At 40.7% G+C, this 19,423-nt stretch overlaps 1 protein-coding gene across 3 annotated transcripts; it reads left to right on the top strand.

Moving 5' to 3' along the window:
* The first annotated feature begins 313 nt into the window (after positions 1-313).
* LOC136284493 (methanethiol oxidase-like) lies at positions 314-18,278 on the top strand. 3 transcript variants are annotated; one of them, XM_066174839.1, is made up of 13 exons: positions 314-332; positions 1,781-1,893; positions 3,087-3,143; positions 3,795-3,907; positions 4,783-4,968; positions 6,411-6,531; positions 8,141-8,323; positions 9,700-9,878; positions 10,750-10,828; positions 11,555-11,676; positions 13,328-13,420; positions 14,093-14,211; positions 16,530-18,278. In XM_066174839.1, the coding sequence occupies exons 3-13, from the start codon at positions 3,137-3,139 to the stop codon at positions 16,690-16,692; spliced, it is 1,365 nt and encodes a 454-aa protein (XP_066030936.1). In that variant the 5' UTR covers positions 314-332; positions 1,781-1,893; positions 3,087-3,136; the 3' UTR covers positions 16,693-18,278. The 3 variants fall into 3 exon arrangements, with proteins under 3 accessions (XP_066030936.1, XP_066030935.1, XP_066030934.1); XM_066174838.1 differs by lacking the exon at positions 314-332 and having other exon boundaries at positions 1,762-1,893; XM_066174837.1 differs by lacking the exons at positions 314-332; positions 1,781-1,893 and adding an exon at positions 2,293-2,425.
* The last annotated feature ends 1,145 nt before the right edge of the window (positions 18,279-19,423 follow it).

The following is a 19,423-nucleotide window of genomic DNA, read 5'->3' as shown; positions in this document are numbered from 1 at the left end:
AAAAAAAGGTCGTGAGGCCCGGCGGGCTGATACAGGCGCGCGGCGCCCGCAGCCGCACCACACACACACACACACACACACCACACACACACACAACACACATACACACACACACACAAAAAACGGGGACCCGGCCGGCGGAGGGATACCGCTGACGTCACTTCCGCCTGCGTGGTGACGTCACGGAGGGGCGGGGCGCCCTGAGGCGGCTGAGGGAGGGGAAGGGGAAGGGCGGGAAAAATGGCGCCGGCCGGGTCGTGACCCTCCCCTCAGGCTCCCCAGGGCTTTTCCCACCCCCGGTGGATCCGCCATTGCTGCGGTCCTCGGGGGAGGTGAGCGGCCGGGGCTGAGGGGATGCCACCCTCAGAGCTGAGGGCGCTGTGAGGAGGGCTCGGCCCGCGCGGGTGAGGGGTGGTCGGTGCCCTCTGCGTAGAATTTCCCCGTCTGAGGAGAAAATTGTCCACCTGAGAGCAAAATTTCTCACCCGAGGGCAAAATTTCCTACCGGAGGCCAAAATTTCCCACCTGAGGGCAAAATTTCCTACCTGAGGGCAAAATTTCCCACCTGAGGATAAAATTTCCTACCGGAGGCCAAAATTTCCTACCTGAGGGCAAAATTTCCTACCTGAGGATGAAATTTCCTACCTGAGGATAAAATTATTCACCTGAGGGCAAGATTTCCCACCTGGGCAGGTGTTGGGATCTACCTGGATGGGATTCTGGAGGTGAAAGTGTTCCCTGGCTAAAAATCTCTCAGCTGAGGGCAAAAATTCCCCTCCTGAGGCGGCCCCGAAATGAGGGGAAAAAAACGGCCGAAAAATTGGGGAACAAACAGCCCCAAAAATGAGGGGAAAAAATAGGGAAAAAATGAGGAAAACAACCCCCAAAAATGAGGGGAAATCAGCCCCAAAATGAGGAAAGAAACAGGGAAAAAATGGGGAAAAACAGCTCCAAAAATGGGGAGCAAACAGCCCCAAGTGGGGGGAAATAGCCCCCAATATATAAATAAGACACAAATTTATAATATATAAACATATAAAAGATAAAAGTGTAAAGAATTATTTTAAATATATAAAAAATTGAGGGAAATAGTCCCAAAAATTGAGGGAAAAACCAGCCTAAAATGGGGGGAAACGGGTAAAAAATGAGGAAAAAAGAGCCTAAAAATGGGGGGGAAAAGCCCAAAATGGGGAGAAATAACCCCCCAAAATGAGGAAAAACGTTTTTTTTAAAAAAGAGGGAAACAGCCCCAAAAACTGAGGGGAAAAACAGGTGGAAAATGGGAGGAAACAGCCCCAAAAATGTGGAAAAACAGCCCAAAAAGGAGGAAAATCAGCCCAAAAATGAGGAAAATCAGCCCAAAAATGAGGAAAATCAGCCCAAAAATGAGGAAAATCAGCCCAAAAATGAGGAAAAACAGCCCAAAAATGAGGAAAATCAGCCCAAAAATGAGGAAAAACAGCCCAAAAATGAGGAAAATCAGCCCAAAAATGTGGAAAAACAGCCCAAAAAGGAGGAAAATCAGCCCGAAAATGTGGAAAATCAGCCCAAAAATGAGGATAAACAGTTCCTGTTATTCGTGATAAATTCAGTTTTAAATTTAATTCCTAACTGTGTTTTAAAATACGATTTCTGTATAAAATAATGAAAGATAATTTGTATTAAAGCCCGATTTGTATTTAGCATGATTTCTTTACGGATTATTCGTTCTTAATTATCTTTTTTTTTTTTCATATTTCGAATTAGGAAATTAATTTTTTCTTTTCTTTTTCCTCCTTTAGGGAAAAGAATTCCAGGCTGGAATTTTGAGGCTGAAAATCAGGATTTTCCCTCGTTTTTCTCCACCTTGAAAAGACCAAGATCCGTCAAAAAACAGCAGGATGGGCTTAAAAAAGTAAATTTTACCTTTTATCCTGAATCCATTTCATCAATTTCACGAATTTCAACGCATAAAACACTTAAAAAACATTTAAAATCCTGATTTAATTCTTGTTTTTACGTGAAATTTGGGGATGGGAAGGGAATTATAAAACCCTGAGCTCCCAAAATCTGGATTTTTTAAAGAATAAACCCAAAATTTTCAGTCCCACAGTGAATTTCAGGGTGAAAAAAAAAAAGGAGATTTTTTTAGGGATTTTTTGGGATTTTTTTAGGGGTTTTTGGGATAATTCAGTCCCACAATGAATCCCAGATTAAAACGAATAAGAAATAAAATAATCAAGGAACAATCCCAAAGTAATCATTGACATTTTTAAGGTGGAATTTTATTTATTTTTATTTATTTCCGTGTTCTGGCTCCTCCCCCCCGACTCCTCCTCTCCCAAATCCCGCCCCTTTATTTCCATTTTTGTTATTTTTCCCGACTTTTCCCGACTTTTTCTCCCTAAAAACCCACGAAAATCTTGGAAGTTTCATTCCCAGGATGGGTAAGAACCCCCCAAACCGCCCAAAAAACCCCAAAATCCCCCCAAAAAACCCCAAAAATCCAAATTTTTGCTGTTTTTCCCCCTCGGGGGAGGGGGGGGGGGTTAAAGTCCGATTTTTCTTTGGATTTAAATATTCCTTAATTAATCAAATCCTTATTAACACCTCGAACTCCTTGATTAAAATCTGATTTTTCTCCTTTAATTAATGAGGAATTTTTAGGGTTTAATCTTTAAAAACTTCTGGGTTTGTTTTTGTGGGGAAGAGGAAAAATCGGGATTGAGTTTTTTCTCTGATTTCTTGATATTTTTGGGGATAAATTCGGAAATTTTAGGGGTTTTTGGGGGGGTTTTTTGGGGGTTTTTTTGAGGTAAATTTGGGATTTTTAAAGATTTTTCATTTTTGGCTCTGGGACAAAAAATGGGAGGAGCCAAAAAAGCAAAACCCGTTTTCTTGGGAGCTGAAAAAGAGGGGAAAAATCAGGATTTTGGGGGTTAAATCCAGCTAAAAATGAGGAATTTTTTAGCCAAAAATGTGGAATTTTTGAGCCAAAATTGAGGAATTTTTTGAGCCACAATTGAGGAATTTTTTTTTGAGCCAAAAAATATCAATATTCCAACCAAAAATATTCCATAACCGATGGAATTTCCTCCTTTTTTCCAGCAGGGAAATGTGGATCCTGTGGTCCAGGCTACGCCAGTCCTCTGGAGGCCATGAAAGGTGAGGGAAAAATGGGAATTTTGGGAGATTTATCCCAAATTTTTGTCCTCAGGATTCCCAAATCCTGGAATTTGGGATCAGCGGGAGAGAAAATTGGGATTTAAACCCAGAAAAAACTGGGAATTTTGGGAGGTTTATCCCAGATTTTTGTCCTCAGGGTTCCCAAATCCTGGAATTTGGGATTTAAACCCAGGAAAAATTGGAATTTTGGGAGGTTTATCCCGAATTTTTGTCCTCAGGGTTCCCAAATCCTGGAATTTGGGATTTAAACCCAGGAAAAATTGGAATTTTGGGAGGTTTATCCCGAATTTTTGTCCTCAGGGTTCCCAAATCCTGGAATTTGGGATTTAAACCCAGGAAAAACTGGGAATTTTGGGATATTTATCCCGAATTTTTGTCCTCAGGGTTCCCAAATCCTGGAATTTGGGATTTAAACCCAGGAAAAATTGGAATTTTGGGAGGTTTATCCCGAATTTTTGTCCTCAGGGTTCCCAAATCCTGGAATTTGGGATTTAAACCCAGGAAAAACTGGGAATTTTGGGAGATTTATCCCAGATTTTTGTCCTCAGGGTTCCCAAATCCTGGAATTTGGGATTTAAACCCAGGAAAAATTGGAATTTTGGGAGGTTTATCCCGAATTTTTGCCCCCAGGGCCCCGGGAGAAGCTGCTGTACCTGCCCTGCATCTACAGGAACACGGGGAGGGCGATTCCGGATTTCCTGGCCACCGTGGATGTGGATCCCAAATCCCCACAGTACTGCCAGGTACGGGAAAATCCGGGGCAGTCTGGGAAAATTTGGGAGAATCCGGGAGAATCTGGGCTCCCAAATCTGCGGAAAGCTGGGAAAAGCTGGGAAAAGCTGGGAAAATCTGGGAGAATCAGGAGGAAAAAGGAGAATCTGGGAAAATCCAGGAGGATCTGGGATCCTGAATCCCCAAACCTGGGATCCCAAATCTGGGAAAACCAGGGAGACTCTGGGATCTCAAATCTGGGAGAATCTGGGAGAATCAGGAGGAAAAGGGAGAATCTGGGAAAATCCAGGAGAATCTGGGATCCTGAATCCCCAAATCTGAGATCCCAAATCTGGGAAAACCAGGGAGAATCTGGGATCCCAAATCTGGGAAAATCTGGAGAATCAGGAGGAAAAGGGAGAATCTGGGAAAATCCAGGAGAATCTGGGATCCTGAATCCCCAAATCTGGGATCCCAAATCTGGGAGAATCTGGGAGAATTTGCAGTCCCAAATCTGGGAGAATCTGGGAAAACCTGGGAGAATCTGGGGTCCCAAATCTGGGAGAAACTGGGAACATTTGGGATCCGAAATTTGGGAGCATCCAGGAGATTCTGGGATCCCAAATCTGGGAGAATCTGGGAAAATCTGGGATCCCCAAACCAGGAGAATCTAAGATCTCAAATCCCCAAATCCGGGAGAATCTGGGATCCCAAATCTGGGGGAAATCCGGGATCCCAGCTCCTCCCTCAGCACCGCCAGAGCCTGAAATCGAGGAAACTGCAGGAAAATCTGGGAATTCCACATCTGATCCCAGCAAAACTTGGGAATTGGATGTTTAATCCCAGGGAAATCGGGGAAAAATCCCGGAAATTTTGGGAAAATCCTGGGATTTCCCCCCCCCCCCAGGTGATCCACCGGCTGCCCATGCCCAACGTGGGGGACGAGCTGCACCACTCGGGCTGGAACATCTGCAGCAGCTGCCACGGGGATCCCACCAAATCCCGGGATTTCCTCATCCTGCCCGGCCTCGTCTCCTCCCGCATCCACGTCGTGGACGTCAGGACCGACCCCAGGGCGCCCAGGCTGCACAAGGTCGGGCGTTCTTCCCCTTTCTTCCGCGGGGTTTTATCCCACTTCTTTGCTTTTTCCCCTGATTTTTCCCTTTTTTCCCTGATTTTTGCCCTTTTTTCTGTGATTTTGTTCCTTTTTTCCCTGATTTTTCCCCCTTTCTTCCCTGATTTTTCCCCCTTTCTTCCCTGATTTTTTCCCGTTTCTTCCTGATTTTTTCCCTTTTTTTCTGTGAATTTTTTCCTTTTCTCCCTGATTTTTCCCCCTTTCTTCCCTGATTTTTCCCTTTTTTCCCGATTTTTGCCCTTTTTTCTGTGATTTTTTTCCTTTTTTCCCTGATTTTTTTCCCCTTTCTTCCCTGATTTTTTCCCTTTTTTCCCTGATTTTTTCCCTTTTGTCTGTGATTTTTTTCCTTTTTTCCCTGATTTTTCCCCCTTTCTTCCCTGATTTTTCCCCCTTTCTTCCCTGATTTTTTCCCCCTTTCTTCCCTGATTTTTTCCCCCTTTCTTCCCTGATTTTTCCCTTTCTTCCCTGATTTTTTCCCTTTTGTCTGTGATTTTTTTCCTTTTTCCCCTGATTTTTCCCCTTTCTTCCCTGATTTTTTCCCTTTTTTCTGTGATTTTTTTCCTTTTTTCCCTGATTTTTTTCCCCTTTCTTCCCTGATTTTTCCCTTTTTTCCCGATTTTTGCCCTTTTGTCTGTGATTTTTTTCCTTTTTTCCCTGATTTTTCCCCCTTTCTTCCCTGATTTTTTCCCCCTTTCTTCCCTGATTTTTTCCCTTTTTTCTGTGATTTTTTTCCTTTTTTCCCTGATTTTTTTCCTTTTTTCCCTGATTTTTTCCCTTTTTTCTGTGATTTTTTTTCCTTCCCCCCGTTCTTTTCTATTTTTTTTCTTTTTTTTTTCCTGGATTTTTCACTGATTTTTCCCTGATTTTTCCCCATTTTCCCTGTTTTTCCTGATCTCCCCCCTTTTTCCTTTTTTTCCCTGATTTTTCCCTTTTTCCTGACTTTTTTCCTTTATTCCCTGATTTTTTCCCTTTTTCCCCCTTTTTCTGATTTTTATCCTTTTTCCCCTGATTTTTTTCTCTAATTTTCCCATTTTTTTCCTGATTTTTCCCTTTTTTTTCCCTGATTTTCCCTTTTCTGCCCTGATTTTTCCCCCTTTTTTCCCCTGATTTTTTCCCCATTTTCCCTGTTTTTCCTGATTTTTTTCCTTCTTTTCCCTGATGTTTCCCTTTTTCCTGACTTTTTTCCTTTATTCCCTGATTTTTTCCCTTTTTCCCCCTTTTTTCTGATTTTTATCCTTTTTCCCCTGATTTTTTTCTCTAATTTTCCCATTTTTTTCCTGATTTTTCCCTTTTTTTCAACGATTTTTCCCCCAATTTTTTCCTTTTCTGCCCTGATTTTTTCCCCCTTTTTTCCCCTGATTTCTCCCTGATTTTTCCCCCATTTTTCCCCATTTTTCCAGGTGGTGGAAGCCGAGGAATTATCCCAAAAAGCCAACGCTGCCTTCCCCCACACGTGCCACTGCCTGGGCTCGGGGGAAATCCTCATCAGCTGCCTGGGGGATCCTCAGGGCAACGGGAAAGGTTTGGAATTCCCAGAAATCCCCCCCAAAAAATCCCAAAAATTTCATTTTCCCACCCTCAGGATACAAAATCCACGGAATATTTGGAATTTTCCTGGGGTTTTTAGCAGATTCCTGCTAAAAAAATTGATTTTTTTTTTAAATTGATTTTTCAGGTGGTTTTAATGTCAAATTCCCTGTTTAAAAAAAAATTTGGGGATTTGTAGCATTTTTCCCTGAAAATTTTAGGGCTTAAAAAATCACCCGGAATTAGGAGTAGAAAATTGAAAGATCTCAAATTTTAGGAAACTCAAATCCCCTGGGATTAAGGAAAAGGTTTGGAATTCCCAAAAATCCTCCCAAAAAAAACCCCCAAAATCATTTCTGAGATTAGGAATGGAAAAAATTAGCAACAATAACGTAATAATAGCTAAAAATAAATAGAAATAAATAGAAATAAATGTGAGTAAATAAAGATTTTCCTTTATTTAAAACTCAAAAAATCTCTCCAAACTGATTTTTTTTATTATTTTTTCCAGGTAATTTGATCCTAATAATAATAGTAATAGTACTAATAGTGATAATAAAATTATTAAATTAAACTTATTAACTTTTATAAAATTTAATAATTTAATAAAATTATGAAATAAAAATAAAAATAAGGAAATCATTTCCTTTCAATCTCTTCAAATTCTTTTTTTTGGGGCATTTTTTTTCAGGCACTTGCATCTTAATAACACTAATAATAGTAATTATAATAACAAATTGTAATAGTAGTAATAAATAAAGAGAAATAAATGAAATTAAATAGAAATAAATAGAAATAAATGGAAATAAATAAATAATTTCCTTTGTTTAAACCGGAATAAATCCCTCCAAACTGATTTTTTGGGGATTTTTTTCCAGACACTTTCATCCTAATTGTAGTAATAGTAACAATAATAGTAAATACATAGAAATTAATAGAAATAGACGTGAATAAATAAATAATTTCCTTTGTTTAAACCTGAATAAATCCCTCCAAACTGATTTTTTGGGGATTTTTTTCCAGACACTTTTGTTTTAATTGTAGTAATAGTAACAATAATGGTAAATACATAGAAATTAATAGAAATAGACGTGAATAAATAAATAATTTTCTTTATTTAAACCGGAATAAATCCCTCCAAACTGATTTTTTGGGGATTTTTTTCCAGACACTTTTGTTTTAATTGTAGTAATAGTAACAATAATGGTAAATACATAGAAATTAATAGAAATAGACGTGAATAAATAAATAATTTTCTTTATTTAAACCGGAATAAATCCCTCCAAACTGATTTTTTGGGGATTTTTTTCCAGACACTTTTGTTTTAATTGTAGTAATAGTAACAATAATGGTAAATACATAGAAATTAATAGAAATAGACGTGAATAAATAAATAATTTCCTTTATTTAAACCGGAATAAATCTCTCCAAACTGATTTTTTTGGGATTTTTTTCCAGGCACTTTCGTCCCAATTCTAGCAACAGTAACAATAATAGTAAATACATAGAAATTAATGGAAATAGACCCGAATAAATAAATCATTTCCTTTGTTTAAACCGGAATAAATCTCTCCAAACTGATTTTTTTGGGATTTTTTTCCAGGCACTTTCGTCCTCCTGGACGCAGAAACGTTCGAAGTGAAAGGAAATTGGGAAAAAGGAGGAAAAATCCCCGACCTGGGCTACGACTTCTGGTACCAGCCCAGACACAACGTCCTCATCAGCACCGAGTGGGGCGTCCCCAAAATCCTGGCCCAGGGCTTCGACCCCACGGATGTGCACAAAGGTTGGTAGAAAATTCCCCCCCCAAAAAAAAAAAAATCCTAACGTTTTGGAGCGAAAATTCCATTTTTTATGGCAAAAAAAAATTCCCAAAACATTCCGATTTTTTTGAGCGAAGATTCCGCGGAATTTCAGTTTGTTTAGGGCGAAAATCCGGGAAAAATTGGTTTTTTCGGGGCAGAAATTTCCCCCCAAAAAATTCTTTTTTTTTTTTTTTAGAGTGGAAATTCGTCAAGAACTCAATTTTTTAACAGCAGAAAAACTTTTAAAAGTCCGATTTTTATGGAGCAGAAATTTCCCCCCCCCAAAAAAATCGATTTTTTAGAGTAGAAATTGATAAAAAAATCAAAATTTTCAGAGCGAAAATTTGTAAAAAATCGAATTTTTCACAGCAGAAATTCCCCAAAAAATTCAGCTTTTCTGGGGCAGAAATTTGTAAAAAATTGAATTTCCACTTTTTGGAATGGGATGGGTTTTTTTGGAATTTCCAGAATGGTTTTTTTGGGGGGGGAATTTCCCCTCTGGAAAACTGAATTTTTTTAGGAATTTCCCCTCTGAAAACCTGAATTTTTTTAGGAATTCCCCCTCTGAAAAACCGAATTTTTTTAGGAATTTCCCCTCTGAAAAACCGAATTTTTTTCGGAATTCCCCCTCTGAAAAACTGAATTTTTTTAGGAATTTCCCCTCTGAAAACCTGAATTTTTTTAGGAATTTTCCCTCTGAAAAACTGAATTTTTTTAGGAATTTCCCCTCTGGAAAACTGAATTTTTTTTTGGAATTTCCCACTCTGAAAACCTGAATTTTTTTAGGAATTTCCCCTCTGAAAACCTGAATTTTTTTAGGAATTCCCCCTCTGAAAAACTGAATTTTTTTAGGAATTTCCCCTCTGAAAAACTGAATTTTTTTAGGAATTTCCCCTCTGAAAAACTGAATTTTTTTAGGAATTCCCCCTCTGAAAAACTGAAATTTTTTAGGAATTTTCCCTCCGAAAAACTAAATTTTTTTCGGAATTCCTACTCTGAAAAAATGAATTTTTTTAGGAATTTCTCCTCTGAAAAACTGAATTTTTTTAGGAATTTTCCCTCTGAAAAACTGAATTTTTTTAGGAATTTCTCCTCTGAAAAACTGAATTTTTTTTGGAATTCCCCCTCTGAAAAACTGAATTTTTTTTTGGAATTTCCCCTCTGAAAACCTGAATTTTTTTAGGAATTCCCCCTCTGAAAAACGGAAATTTTTCCCCCAATCCCCGCTTTCCAAACCCGCGTTATTTTCCCAATTTCCCCCTTCCCAAACCACAATTTTTTTCCTAAATTCCCCCTTCCCAAAGCGGATTTTTGGGCCCATTTTTGACCGTTTTCGCCCCTTTTTTGTCCCCCCCAGGTCACTACGGGCGCCATTTGAACGTGTGGGACTGGAGCGAGCGCCGGCTGATCCAACGGCTGGAGCTGGGCCGGGGCTCCATCCCGCTGGAAATCCGCTTCCTGCACCAGCCCCACGCTGCCCAGGGCTTCGTGGGATGTGCCCTGAGCGGAGAGATCCAAAGGTTTTATAAAAATCAGGTGATTTGGGGGTGAAATCCGTAAAAAATTTGGGGGGTTTTGGTGAAATTTTGGCGGTTTTAGAGCAAAATCCGCCAAAAATTGAAGGTTTTTTCAATGAAGTTTCCGCGGTTTTTCTTAGGAAATCCTGGGGTTTTATGAGTTGGTTTCCATGGAATTATTGGGGTTTTCCGTGGAATTCTTGGTTTTTAAGGGGTTTTTCCCTGGAATTTTGGGATTTTTCGGTGAAATTTTGGCGGTTTTGAGGCAAAATCCGCCGAAAATTGGCGGGTTTTTCAATGAGGTTTTCAGGTTTTTTACCATTGAATACTTGGGGGTTTCCCATGGAATTCCAGGGGTTTTAGGGTTTTTCCATGGAATTCTTGGGGTTTTGGGGCAAAATCTGCCAGAAATTGGGGATTTTTCCGTGGAATTTTGGCAGTTTTGGGGCAAAATCCGCCAAAAATTGGGGGTTTTTTTCAGTGAGGTTTTCAGGCTTTTTCCATTGAATTCTTGGGGTTTTTCCATGGAATTCCTGGGGCTTTAGGGTCTTTTCCATGGCATTTAGGGATTTTTCCATAGAATTCTTGAGGTTTGGGGCAAAATCTGCCAAGAATTGGGGATTTTTCCGTGGAATTTTGGCGGTTTTAGAGCAAAATCCGCCAAAAATTGGCGTTTTTTTCATGGGATTTCTGGGGGTTTTCCGTGGATCTCTTGGCGTTTTAGGGCTTTTTTCCAGGGAATTCAGGGATTTTTCCATGGAATTCTTGGACTTCTCGGGAACTTTTTGAGGTTTTATCATGGTGGGATTGTGGGGTGGGGGCGGATATTCCATAAATTTGGGGAATTCGGGGAATTTCTGGGGAATAATTCCGTGTTTTCCCTCCCTCAGGAAGGAAAATGGGAAGCAGAGAAGGTGATCGAGGTGCCCAGCAAGAAAGTCCAAGGGTGGCTCCTCCCAGAAATGCCAGGTGGGAAAAGTTTGGGAAAAAATTGGGGAAAATTTGGGAAAAAATTGGGAAAAATCGGGAAAAAATTGGGAAAAAATTGGGGAAAATTTGGGAAAAAATTGGGAAAAAATTGGGGAAAATTTGGGATTTTTCTCACGGATCCACAGCGGATTTTGGCAGAATTTGATCCTTGAATGGCAAAAAAATTCCAGGTTTTTTTGGTGTTTTTTTTTTAAAGGGAGGATTTTGGGATGAGCAAAGTGAAGCCTGGAGTGGGATTGGGGTGGGATTTTCCAGGAAAATCTTTGGAATTTGGATCTGGATTTGCCCAGGAATTCCAAAAAAATCCTCTCGGAAATGCCAAGACAATCCCTGAGCTCCATTTCATCCCTTCCCAACCCCAGAGGAATTTTGGGATGGACAATTTTGGAATTTTGGGTGGAAAAAATTGGGAATTTGGTTGGAAAATTTGAGACTTTTAGGGCACAAAAGGGAATTTTGGGTGGAAACGAAAGGGAATTTTGGGGGGAAAAAAAAAATGGGAATTTGGAGGGGGGAAGGGAATTTTGATAGGGAAAAAAAATGGGAAATTTTGGAAAAAAACCAGGAATTTTCTTGGAAAAGTGGGAGTTTTGTTGCAAAACCGGGAATTTTGGTGGAAAATTTGGGATTTGGGGGGCAGAAACGAGTATTTGGGTGGAAAAAATCAGGATTTGAGGATCTCCCCATCATTTTTTTTTCCGCCAGGACTGATCACGGACATCCTGCTGTCCCTGGACGACAGGTTCCTGTATTTCAGCAATTGGCTGCACGGGGACGTTCGGCAGTACGACGTCTCCGACCCCAAACACCCCAAACTGGTGGGCCAGGTGAGCCAAAGCGATACCCAAAAATTCCCAAAAAATCCCCCCAAAATTAAAAAAAATCCCCCCCGAAAGATTCCCAAAAATCCCCCCTCAAAATAATTAAAAAAAAAAAAAATTCCAAAAAAATTCCAAAAAAAAAATTCGCAGAAAAATCGCCAAAAAAATCCATGAAAAATTCTCCCCCCCCGAAAAAAATCAAAAATTCAAAAGAAAATCCCCCCAAAAATATCAAAAATTCCCCAAAGATCCTCCAAAATATTCTCAAAAAAAATCCCCCCAAAAATTCACAAGGAAATCCCAAAAATCCCCCCCAAAAAATTCCCAAAAATAAAAAAAAAAAATCCAAAAAAATTCCAAAGAAAAAATTCACCAAAAAAATCACAAAAAAAATCCATGAAAAATTCTCCCCCCAAAAAAATCAAAATTCAAAAGAAAATCCCCCCAAAAATATCAAAAATTCCCCAAAGATCCTCCAAAATATTCTCAAAAAAAATCCCCCCAAAAATTCACAAGGAAATCCCAAAAATCCCCCCCAAAAAATTCCCAAAAATAAAAAAAAAAATCAAAAAAATTAAAAAAAAAATTTTTCACAAAAAAAATCACAAAAAAATCCATGAAAAATTCTCCCCCCAAAAAATCAAAAATTCAAAACAAAATCCCCCAAAAATATCAAAAATTCCCCCAAAATCCCCCCAAAATATTCTCAAAAAAAAAGAAAAAATCCAAAAAAATTCCAAAAAAAAAATTCACAAAAAACCCACCAAAAAAATCCATGAAAAATTCTCCCAAAAAATTTCAAAAATTCAAAAGAAAATCCCCCCAAAAATATCAAAAATTCCCCAAAAATCCCCCCCAAAAATTCTCAAAAAAAATCCCAAAAAAATTCCCAAAAAACCAAAAAGAAAATCCAAAAAATCCCCCCCAAAAAGTTCCCAAAAAAGAAAAAAAAATCAAAAAAATTCCAAAAAAAAATTTCACAAAAAAAATCCATGAAAAATTCTTACCCCAAAAAAATCAAAAATTCAAAACAAAATCCCCCAAAAATATCAAAAATTCCCCAAAGATCCCCCAAAATATTCTCAAAAAAATCCTCAAAAAATTCACAAAAAAAACCCAAAAGAAAATCCCAAAAATCCCCCCAAAAAATTCCCCCCCCAAAAAAAGGAAAAATTTCAAAAAAAAAAATTCACCAAAAAAACACAAAAAAAAATCCATGAAAAATTCTCACCCCCAAAAAAATCAAAAATTCAAAACAAAATCCCCCAAAAATATCAAAAATTCCCCAAAGATCCCCCAAAAGTTCTCAAAAAAATCCCCAAAAAATTCACAGAAAAAACCCCAAAAGAAAATCCCAAAACCCACCCCTAAAAATTCCCAAAAATCAAAAAAAAAATCCAAAAAATTCAAAAAAAAATTCAAAAAAAAATTCACAAAAAAATCCATGAAAAATTCTCACCCCCAAAAAATTTCAAAAATTCAAAACAAAATCCCCAAAAATCCCCAAAATTCCCCCAAAATCCCCCCAAAAACTCCCCCCAAAATCCCAAAGCAAATCCACAGAAATTCCCCAAACAATTCCCCGGAATTCCCCCCCCAAATCCCGATTTCTGGGCTGAATTCCCTTTTTTTCCATGAGATTTGGATGTTTTTCCAGGTGTTTCTGGGAGGCAGCATCTGCCGCGGAGGAGACGTGACGCTTCGGGAGGATCGGGAGCTGAAGGAGCAGCCGGAGCCCTGCGTGGTCCGGGTGAAAATTCCCAAAGTTTCTCGTTTCCCAGATTGGTTTTTTGCCCCAGATTTTTTTTTTTCCCCAACCACTTCGGCGCTTCCTTTCTGAGGCAAAAAATTCCCCCAGAAAGTTCCTTTTTCTCCGCAAAAAATTGGGATTTTCTCCTCAAAACCTGGGATTTTCTCCCTAAAAATGGAGATTTTCTCCCAAAAATGGAGATTTTCTCCTCAAAACGTGGGATTTTCTCCCTAAATTGAGATTTTCTCCCCAAAAATGGAGATTTTCTCCCCCAAAATGGAGATTTTCTCCCCAAAACCTGGGATTTTCTCCCAAAAATTGGGATTTTCTCCCCAAAACCTGGGATTTTCCCCCAAAATCGGGATTTTCTCCTCAAAACCTGGGATTTTCTCCCAAAAATTGGGATTTTCTCCCCAAAACCTGGGATTTTCCCCCAAAATCGGGATTTTCTCCTCAAAACCTGGGATTTTCTCCCAAAAAATTGAGATTTTCTCCCAAAAAATGGAGATTTTCTCCCCAAAATTGAGATTTTCTCCTCAAAACCTGGGATTTTCTCCCCAAAAATCGACATTTTCTCCCCAAAAATTGGGATTTTCTCCCCAAACCCCGGGATTTTCTCCCCAAAATCCCGAATTTCCGCGTCCCCCGATGGAGTTTTCCATGGAATTCCAGGGGAAGAAGATCCCGGGGGGTCCCCAGATGCTGCAGCTGAGCCTGGACGGGAAGAGACTCTACGTGACCACGTCCCTCTTCAGCGCCTGGGACAAGCAGTTCTACCCCGACATGATCAAGTGAGCGTTAATTAGCCGTTAACTAACCCTTAATTAATCCTTAATTGAGCATTAATCGGGTGTTGTTATTAGTAATCGGGTTATTAATTTGGTTGTCGGTTAATATTTAATCGTTGGTTTGATGTTTAACCCTCGTGGTTGGGTGTTAATTGGGGTGTTAATTGCTGGTGGTTTGTCGTTAACGAGTTAGTTGTTCGGCGATCGGTTAGTTAATTGGTTATTAATTGCTGTTTAATTTAGTTTTAGTGCCTTTTCCCAGGACCAAACCCTTCTCCCAGTCCCGATCTCCTTTCCCAACCCCAGACTCTTTTCCCAGCTCCTTTCTTTCTTTCCCAAACCCTTTTCCCAATTCCAGCCCCAATCCCTTTTTTCCCTACCCCGAACCCTTTTCCCAAACCCTTTCCCAAACTCTTTTCCCAATCCCAAACCTTTTCCCAAACCCTTTTCCCAAACTCTTTTCCCAATCCCAAACCTTTTCCCAAACCCTTTTCCCAAACCCTTTTCCCAACCCCGAACCCTTTTCCCAAACCCTTTTCCCAAACTCTTTTCCCAATCCCGAACCCTTTTCCCAAACTCTTTTCCCAACCCCAAACCCTTTTCCCAAACTCTTTTCCCAAACTCTTTCCCAAACCCTTTCCCAAACTCTTTTCCCAATCCCAAACCTTTTCCCAAACCCTTTTCCCAAACCCTTTTCCCAAACCTTTTCCCAAACTCTTTTCCCAAACTCTTTTCCCAACCCCGAACCCTTTTCCCACTTTCCCTTGCCCCTTTTCCCAACCCTGAACCCTTTTTTTCCCCAAACCCTTTTCCCATTCTCTCTTGTCCCTTTTCCCAATCCCAAACCCTTCCCCAATCCCAAATCCTTTCCCAATCCCAAACCTTTTTTTCTTTCCCAATCCCTTTTCCCAATCCCAAACCTTTTCTTTCTCTCCCAAACCCTTTTCCCAATCCCTTTTCCCAATCCCAAACCTTTTCTTTCTCTCCCAAACCCTTTTCCCAATCCCTTTCCCAATCCCAAACCCTTTCTCCAACCTCTTTTTTTTTTTCCCCAATCCCTATTTTTTTATTTCCCAACCCCGTTTTTATTCCCCAACCCTTTTCTTTTTTCCCCAATCCCAAACCCTTTTCCCAAACCCTTTTCCCAACCCCAAACCCTTTCCCCAATCCCTATTTTTTGCTTTCCCAACCCCTTTTTTCCTTTCCCAACCCCATTTTTTCCCAAACCCATTTCCCAATCCCAAACCCTTTCCCCAATCCCTATTTTTTGCTTTCCCAACCCCATTTTTTCCCAACTCCTTTTTTTCCTACCCCCTTCCCCAATCCCAAACCCTTTCCCAATCCCAAACCCTTTCCTCCAACCTTTTTTTTTTCCCCAACCCCTTTCCCCAATCCCATTTTTTCTCCCCCAATCCCATTTTTTCTCCCCCAATCCCATTTTTCCTTCCCCAATCCCATTTTTTCTCCCCCAATCCCATTTTTCCTTCCCCAATCCCATTTTTTCTCCCCCAATCCCATTTTTTCTCCCCCAATCCCATTTTTCCTTCCCCAATCCCATTTTTTCTCCCCCAATCCCATTTTTCCTTCCCCAATCCCATTTTTCCTTCCCCAATCCCATTTTTTCTCCCCCAATCCCATTTTTCCTTCCCCAATCCCATTTTTTCTCCCCCAATCCCATTTTTTCTCCCCCAATCCCATTTTTTCTCCCCCGATCCCATTTTTCCTTCCCCAATCCCATTTTTTCTCCCCCAATCCCATTTTTCCTTCCCCAATCCCATTTTTTCTCCCCCAATCCCATTTTTCCTTCCCCGATCCCATTTTTTCTCCCCCAATCCCATTTTTCCTTCCCCAATCCCATTTTTTCTCCCCCAATCCCATTTTTCCTTCCCCAATCCCATTTTTCCTCCCCCAATCCCATTTTTTCTCCCCCAATCCCATTTTTTCTCCCCCGATCCCATTTTTCCTTCCCCAATCCCATTTTTCCTTCCCCGATCCCATTTTTCCTTCCCCGATCCCATTTTTTCTCCCCCATTCCCTATTTTTTTCTCCCCCAATCCCATTTTTTCTTCCCCAATCCCATTTTTTCTCCCCCAATCCCATTTTTCCTTCCCCGATCCCATTTTTCCTTCCCCGATCCCATTTTTCCTTCCCCAATCCCATTTTTTCTCCCCCAATCCCATTTTTTCTCCCCCAATCCCTATTTTTTTCTCCCCCAATCCCATTTTTTCTCCCCCAATCCCTATTTTTTTCTCCCCCAATCCCATTTTTCCTTCCCCGATCCCATTTTTTCTCCCCCATTCCCATTTTTTGTTTCCCCTCAGGGAGGGCTCGGTGCTGCTGCAGCTGGACGTGGACACGGCGCGGGGGGGCCTGGCGGTGAATCCCGAATTCCTGCTGGATTTCGGGAAGGAGCCGGGCGGGCCCTGCCTGGCGCACGAGATGCGCTACCCGGGCGGGGACTGCACCTCCGACATCTGGGTGTGAGAGGCCCTCGGGAATTCCGGGAATTCTTTGGGAATTCAGGGTTCGGGAATGCGGGGACTGCACCTCCGACATCTGGGTGTGAGAGCCCCTCGGGAATTCCGGGAATTGTTTGGGAATTCAGGGTTCGGGAATGGGGGACTGCACCTCCGACATCTGGGTGTGAGAGCCCCTCGGGAATTCCGGGAATTCTTTGGGAATTCAGGGTTCAGGAATGGGGGGATGGGGGACTGCACCTCCGACATCTGGGTGTGAGAGCCCCTCGGGAATTCCGGGAATTGTTTGGGAATTCAGGGTTCGGGAATGCGGGGACTGCACCTCCGACATCTGGGTGTGAGAGCCCCTCGGGAATGCCGGGAATTGTTTGGGAATTCAGGGTTCGGGAATGGGGGGATGGGGGACTGCACCTCCGACATCTGGGTGTGAGAGCCCCTCGGGAATTCCGGGAATTGTTTGGGAATTCAGGGTTCGGGAATGCGGGGACTGCACCTCCGACATCTGGGTGTGAGAGCCCCTCGGGAATTCCGGGAATTGTTTGGGAATTCAGGGTTCGGGAATGGGGGAATGGGGGACTGCACCTCCGACATCTGGGTGTGAGATCTTGGGAATTCCGGGAATTCTTTGGGAATTTTGGGGGATTTTTTTTGGGAATTTGGGAATTCAGGAGTTCGGGAATTCGGGAATGGGGGACTGCACCTCCGACATCTGGCTCTGAGATCTTGGGAATTCCGGGAATTGTTTGGGAATTCAGGATTCGGGAATACGGGGACTGCACCTCCGACATCGGAGTGTGACATTCCCCTGGGAAAATTCCGGGAATTCTTTGGGAATTTTGGGGGATTTTTTTTGGAATTTGGGAATTCAGGAATTCGGGGTTTGGGAATTCAGGAATGGGGGACTGCACCTCCGACATCTGGCTCTGAGCCCTCTGGGAATTCCCTGGGAATTGTTTGGGAATTCAGGGATTTGGGAATTCGGGGACTGCACCTCCGACAGCTGGGTCGGATTCCCCCCGGGTTCGGGAATTCGGGAATTCCAAGAGTTGGAAATTCGGGAATTCAGGGACTGCACTTCCGACATCTGGGTGTGATCCCTCTGGGAAATTTGGGAATTTTTTTGGGAATTCTCTGGGAATTCAGCAACGGGGTAATGTGGGACTGCACCTCCGGCACCTGGCTCTGAGAGCCCGGAGGTTGTTTGGGAACTCTTTGGGAAGTTTTTGGGGAATTTTTTGGGAATTTTTTGGGAATTCGAGGATTTGGGAATTCAGGAATTTGGGGATTCTTGGGCTGCACCTCCGACATCTGTATCTGATCTTGGGGATTTGGGAATTCTTTGGGAATTTGGGAATTCAGGATTTGGAAATTTGGGAATTTTTGGGCTGCACCTCCAACATCCGCTTCTGATCCCAGGAAATTTGGGATTTCTCCCGTTTTTCCCCCTCTTCCTTTCCCCTCCCCATCCCTTTTCCCAGGGAATTCGGGATCCCTGGAGCTTTATCCCAGAATTCCGATTCCGGAGCAAACTTTCCTTAAAATCATCTCTGAAAATCAAGAATCAAAAATCACAATCGAATTCTCCTGCCGGCAGCTGAAATTCCAGAATTTTTTTTTTGGGGGGGGGGAGGAATTTTGGGGCATTTTGGGCATTTTTTGGTTCCAAGACTTTTTTTTTTTTTTGGATTTGGGTTTTCCCGGGACTTTTCTGGGAATGAAAAAGAGAGGTAAAATAGGGATGGAACTGAGCTAAAATTAGGGATAAAATATCAAATAAATAAGTGAGGGGAGAAATCAAATAGAAATAAACGAGGGGAAGATCAAATGTCAATAAATGAGGGGGGAAATTAAATATCAATAATTGGGGGGGAATCAAATATCAATAAATGAGGGGGAAATAAAATGTCAGTAAATGAGGGGGAATTAAAATATAAATAAAATATCAATAAATGAGGGGGAAAATGAAATATCAATAAACGAGGGGGAATTAAAATATAAATCAAATATAAATAAATGAGGAGAAGATCAACTATCAATGAGTGGGAATTAAAATATAAATAAAATATCAATAAATGGGGGAAAATGAAATACCAATAAATGAGGGGGAATTAAAATATAAATAAAATATCAATAAATGAGGGGGAAAATGAAATATCAATAAACGGGGGGGAATTAAAATATGAATCAAATATAAATAAATGAGGGGGAAATCAAATATCAATCAATGAATGGGGAAATAAAATATCAATAAATGAGGGGGGAAATGAATTATAAATAAATGAGGGGGGAATCAATTATAAATAAATGAGGGGGGAATCAATTATAAATAAATGAGGGGAAATCAATTATAAATAAATGAGGGGAAATCAATTATAAATAAATGAGGGGAAATCAATTATAAATCAATGAGGGGGGAATCAATTATAAATAAATGAGGGGGGAAATCAATTATAAATAAATGAGGGGGGAATCAATTATAAATAAATGAGGGGAAATCAATTATAAATCAATGAGGGGGGAATCAATTATAAATAAATGAGGGGGGAAATCAATTATAAATAAATGAGGGGGGAATCAATTATAAATAAATGAGGGGAAATCAATTATAAATCAATGAGGGGGGAATCAATTATAAATAAATGAGGGGGGAATCAATTATAAATAAATGAGGGGAAATCAATTATAAATCAATGAGGGGGGAATCAATTATAAATAAATGAGGGGGGAATCAATTATAA

Source organism: Chamaea fasciata, unplaced genomic scaffold, assembly GCF_029207755.1.
Source record: "Chamaea fasciata isolate MVZ Bird 193981 ecotype frontalis unplaced genomic scaffold, bChaFas1.0.hap1 SCAF_1019, whole genome shotgun sequence".
In the NCBI taxonomy this organism is placed as follows: Eukaryota; Metazoa; Chordata; class Aves; order Passeriformes; family Sylviidae; genus Chamaea; species Chamaea fasciata.
This window is presented reverse-complemented; position numbering and strand designations above follow the sequence as displayed.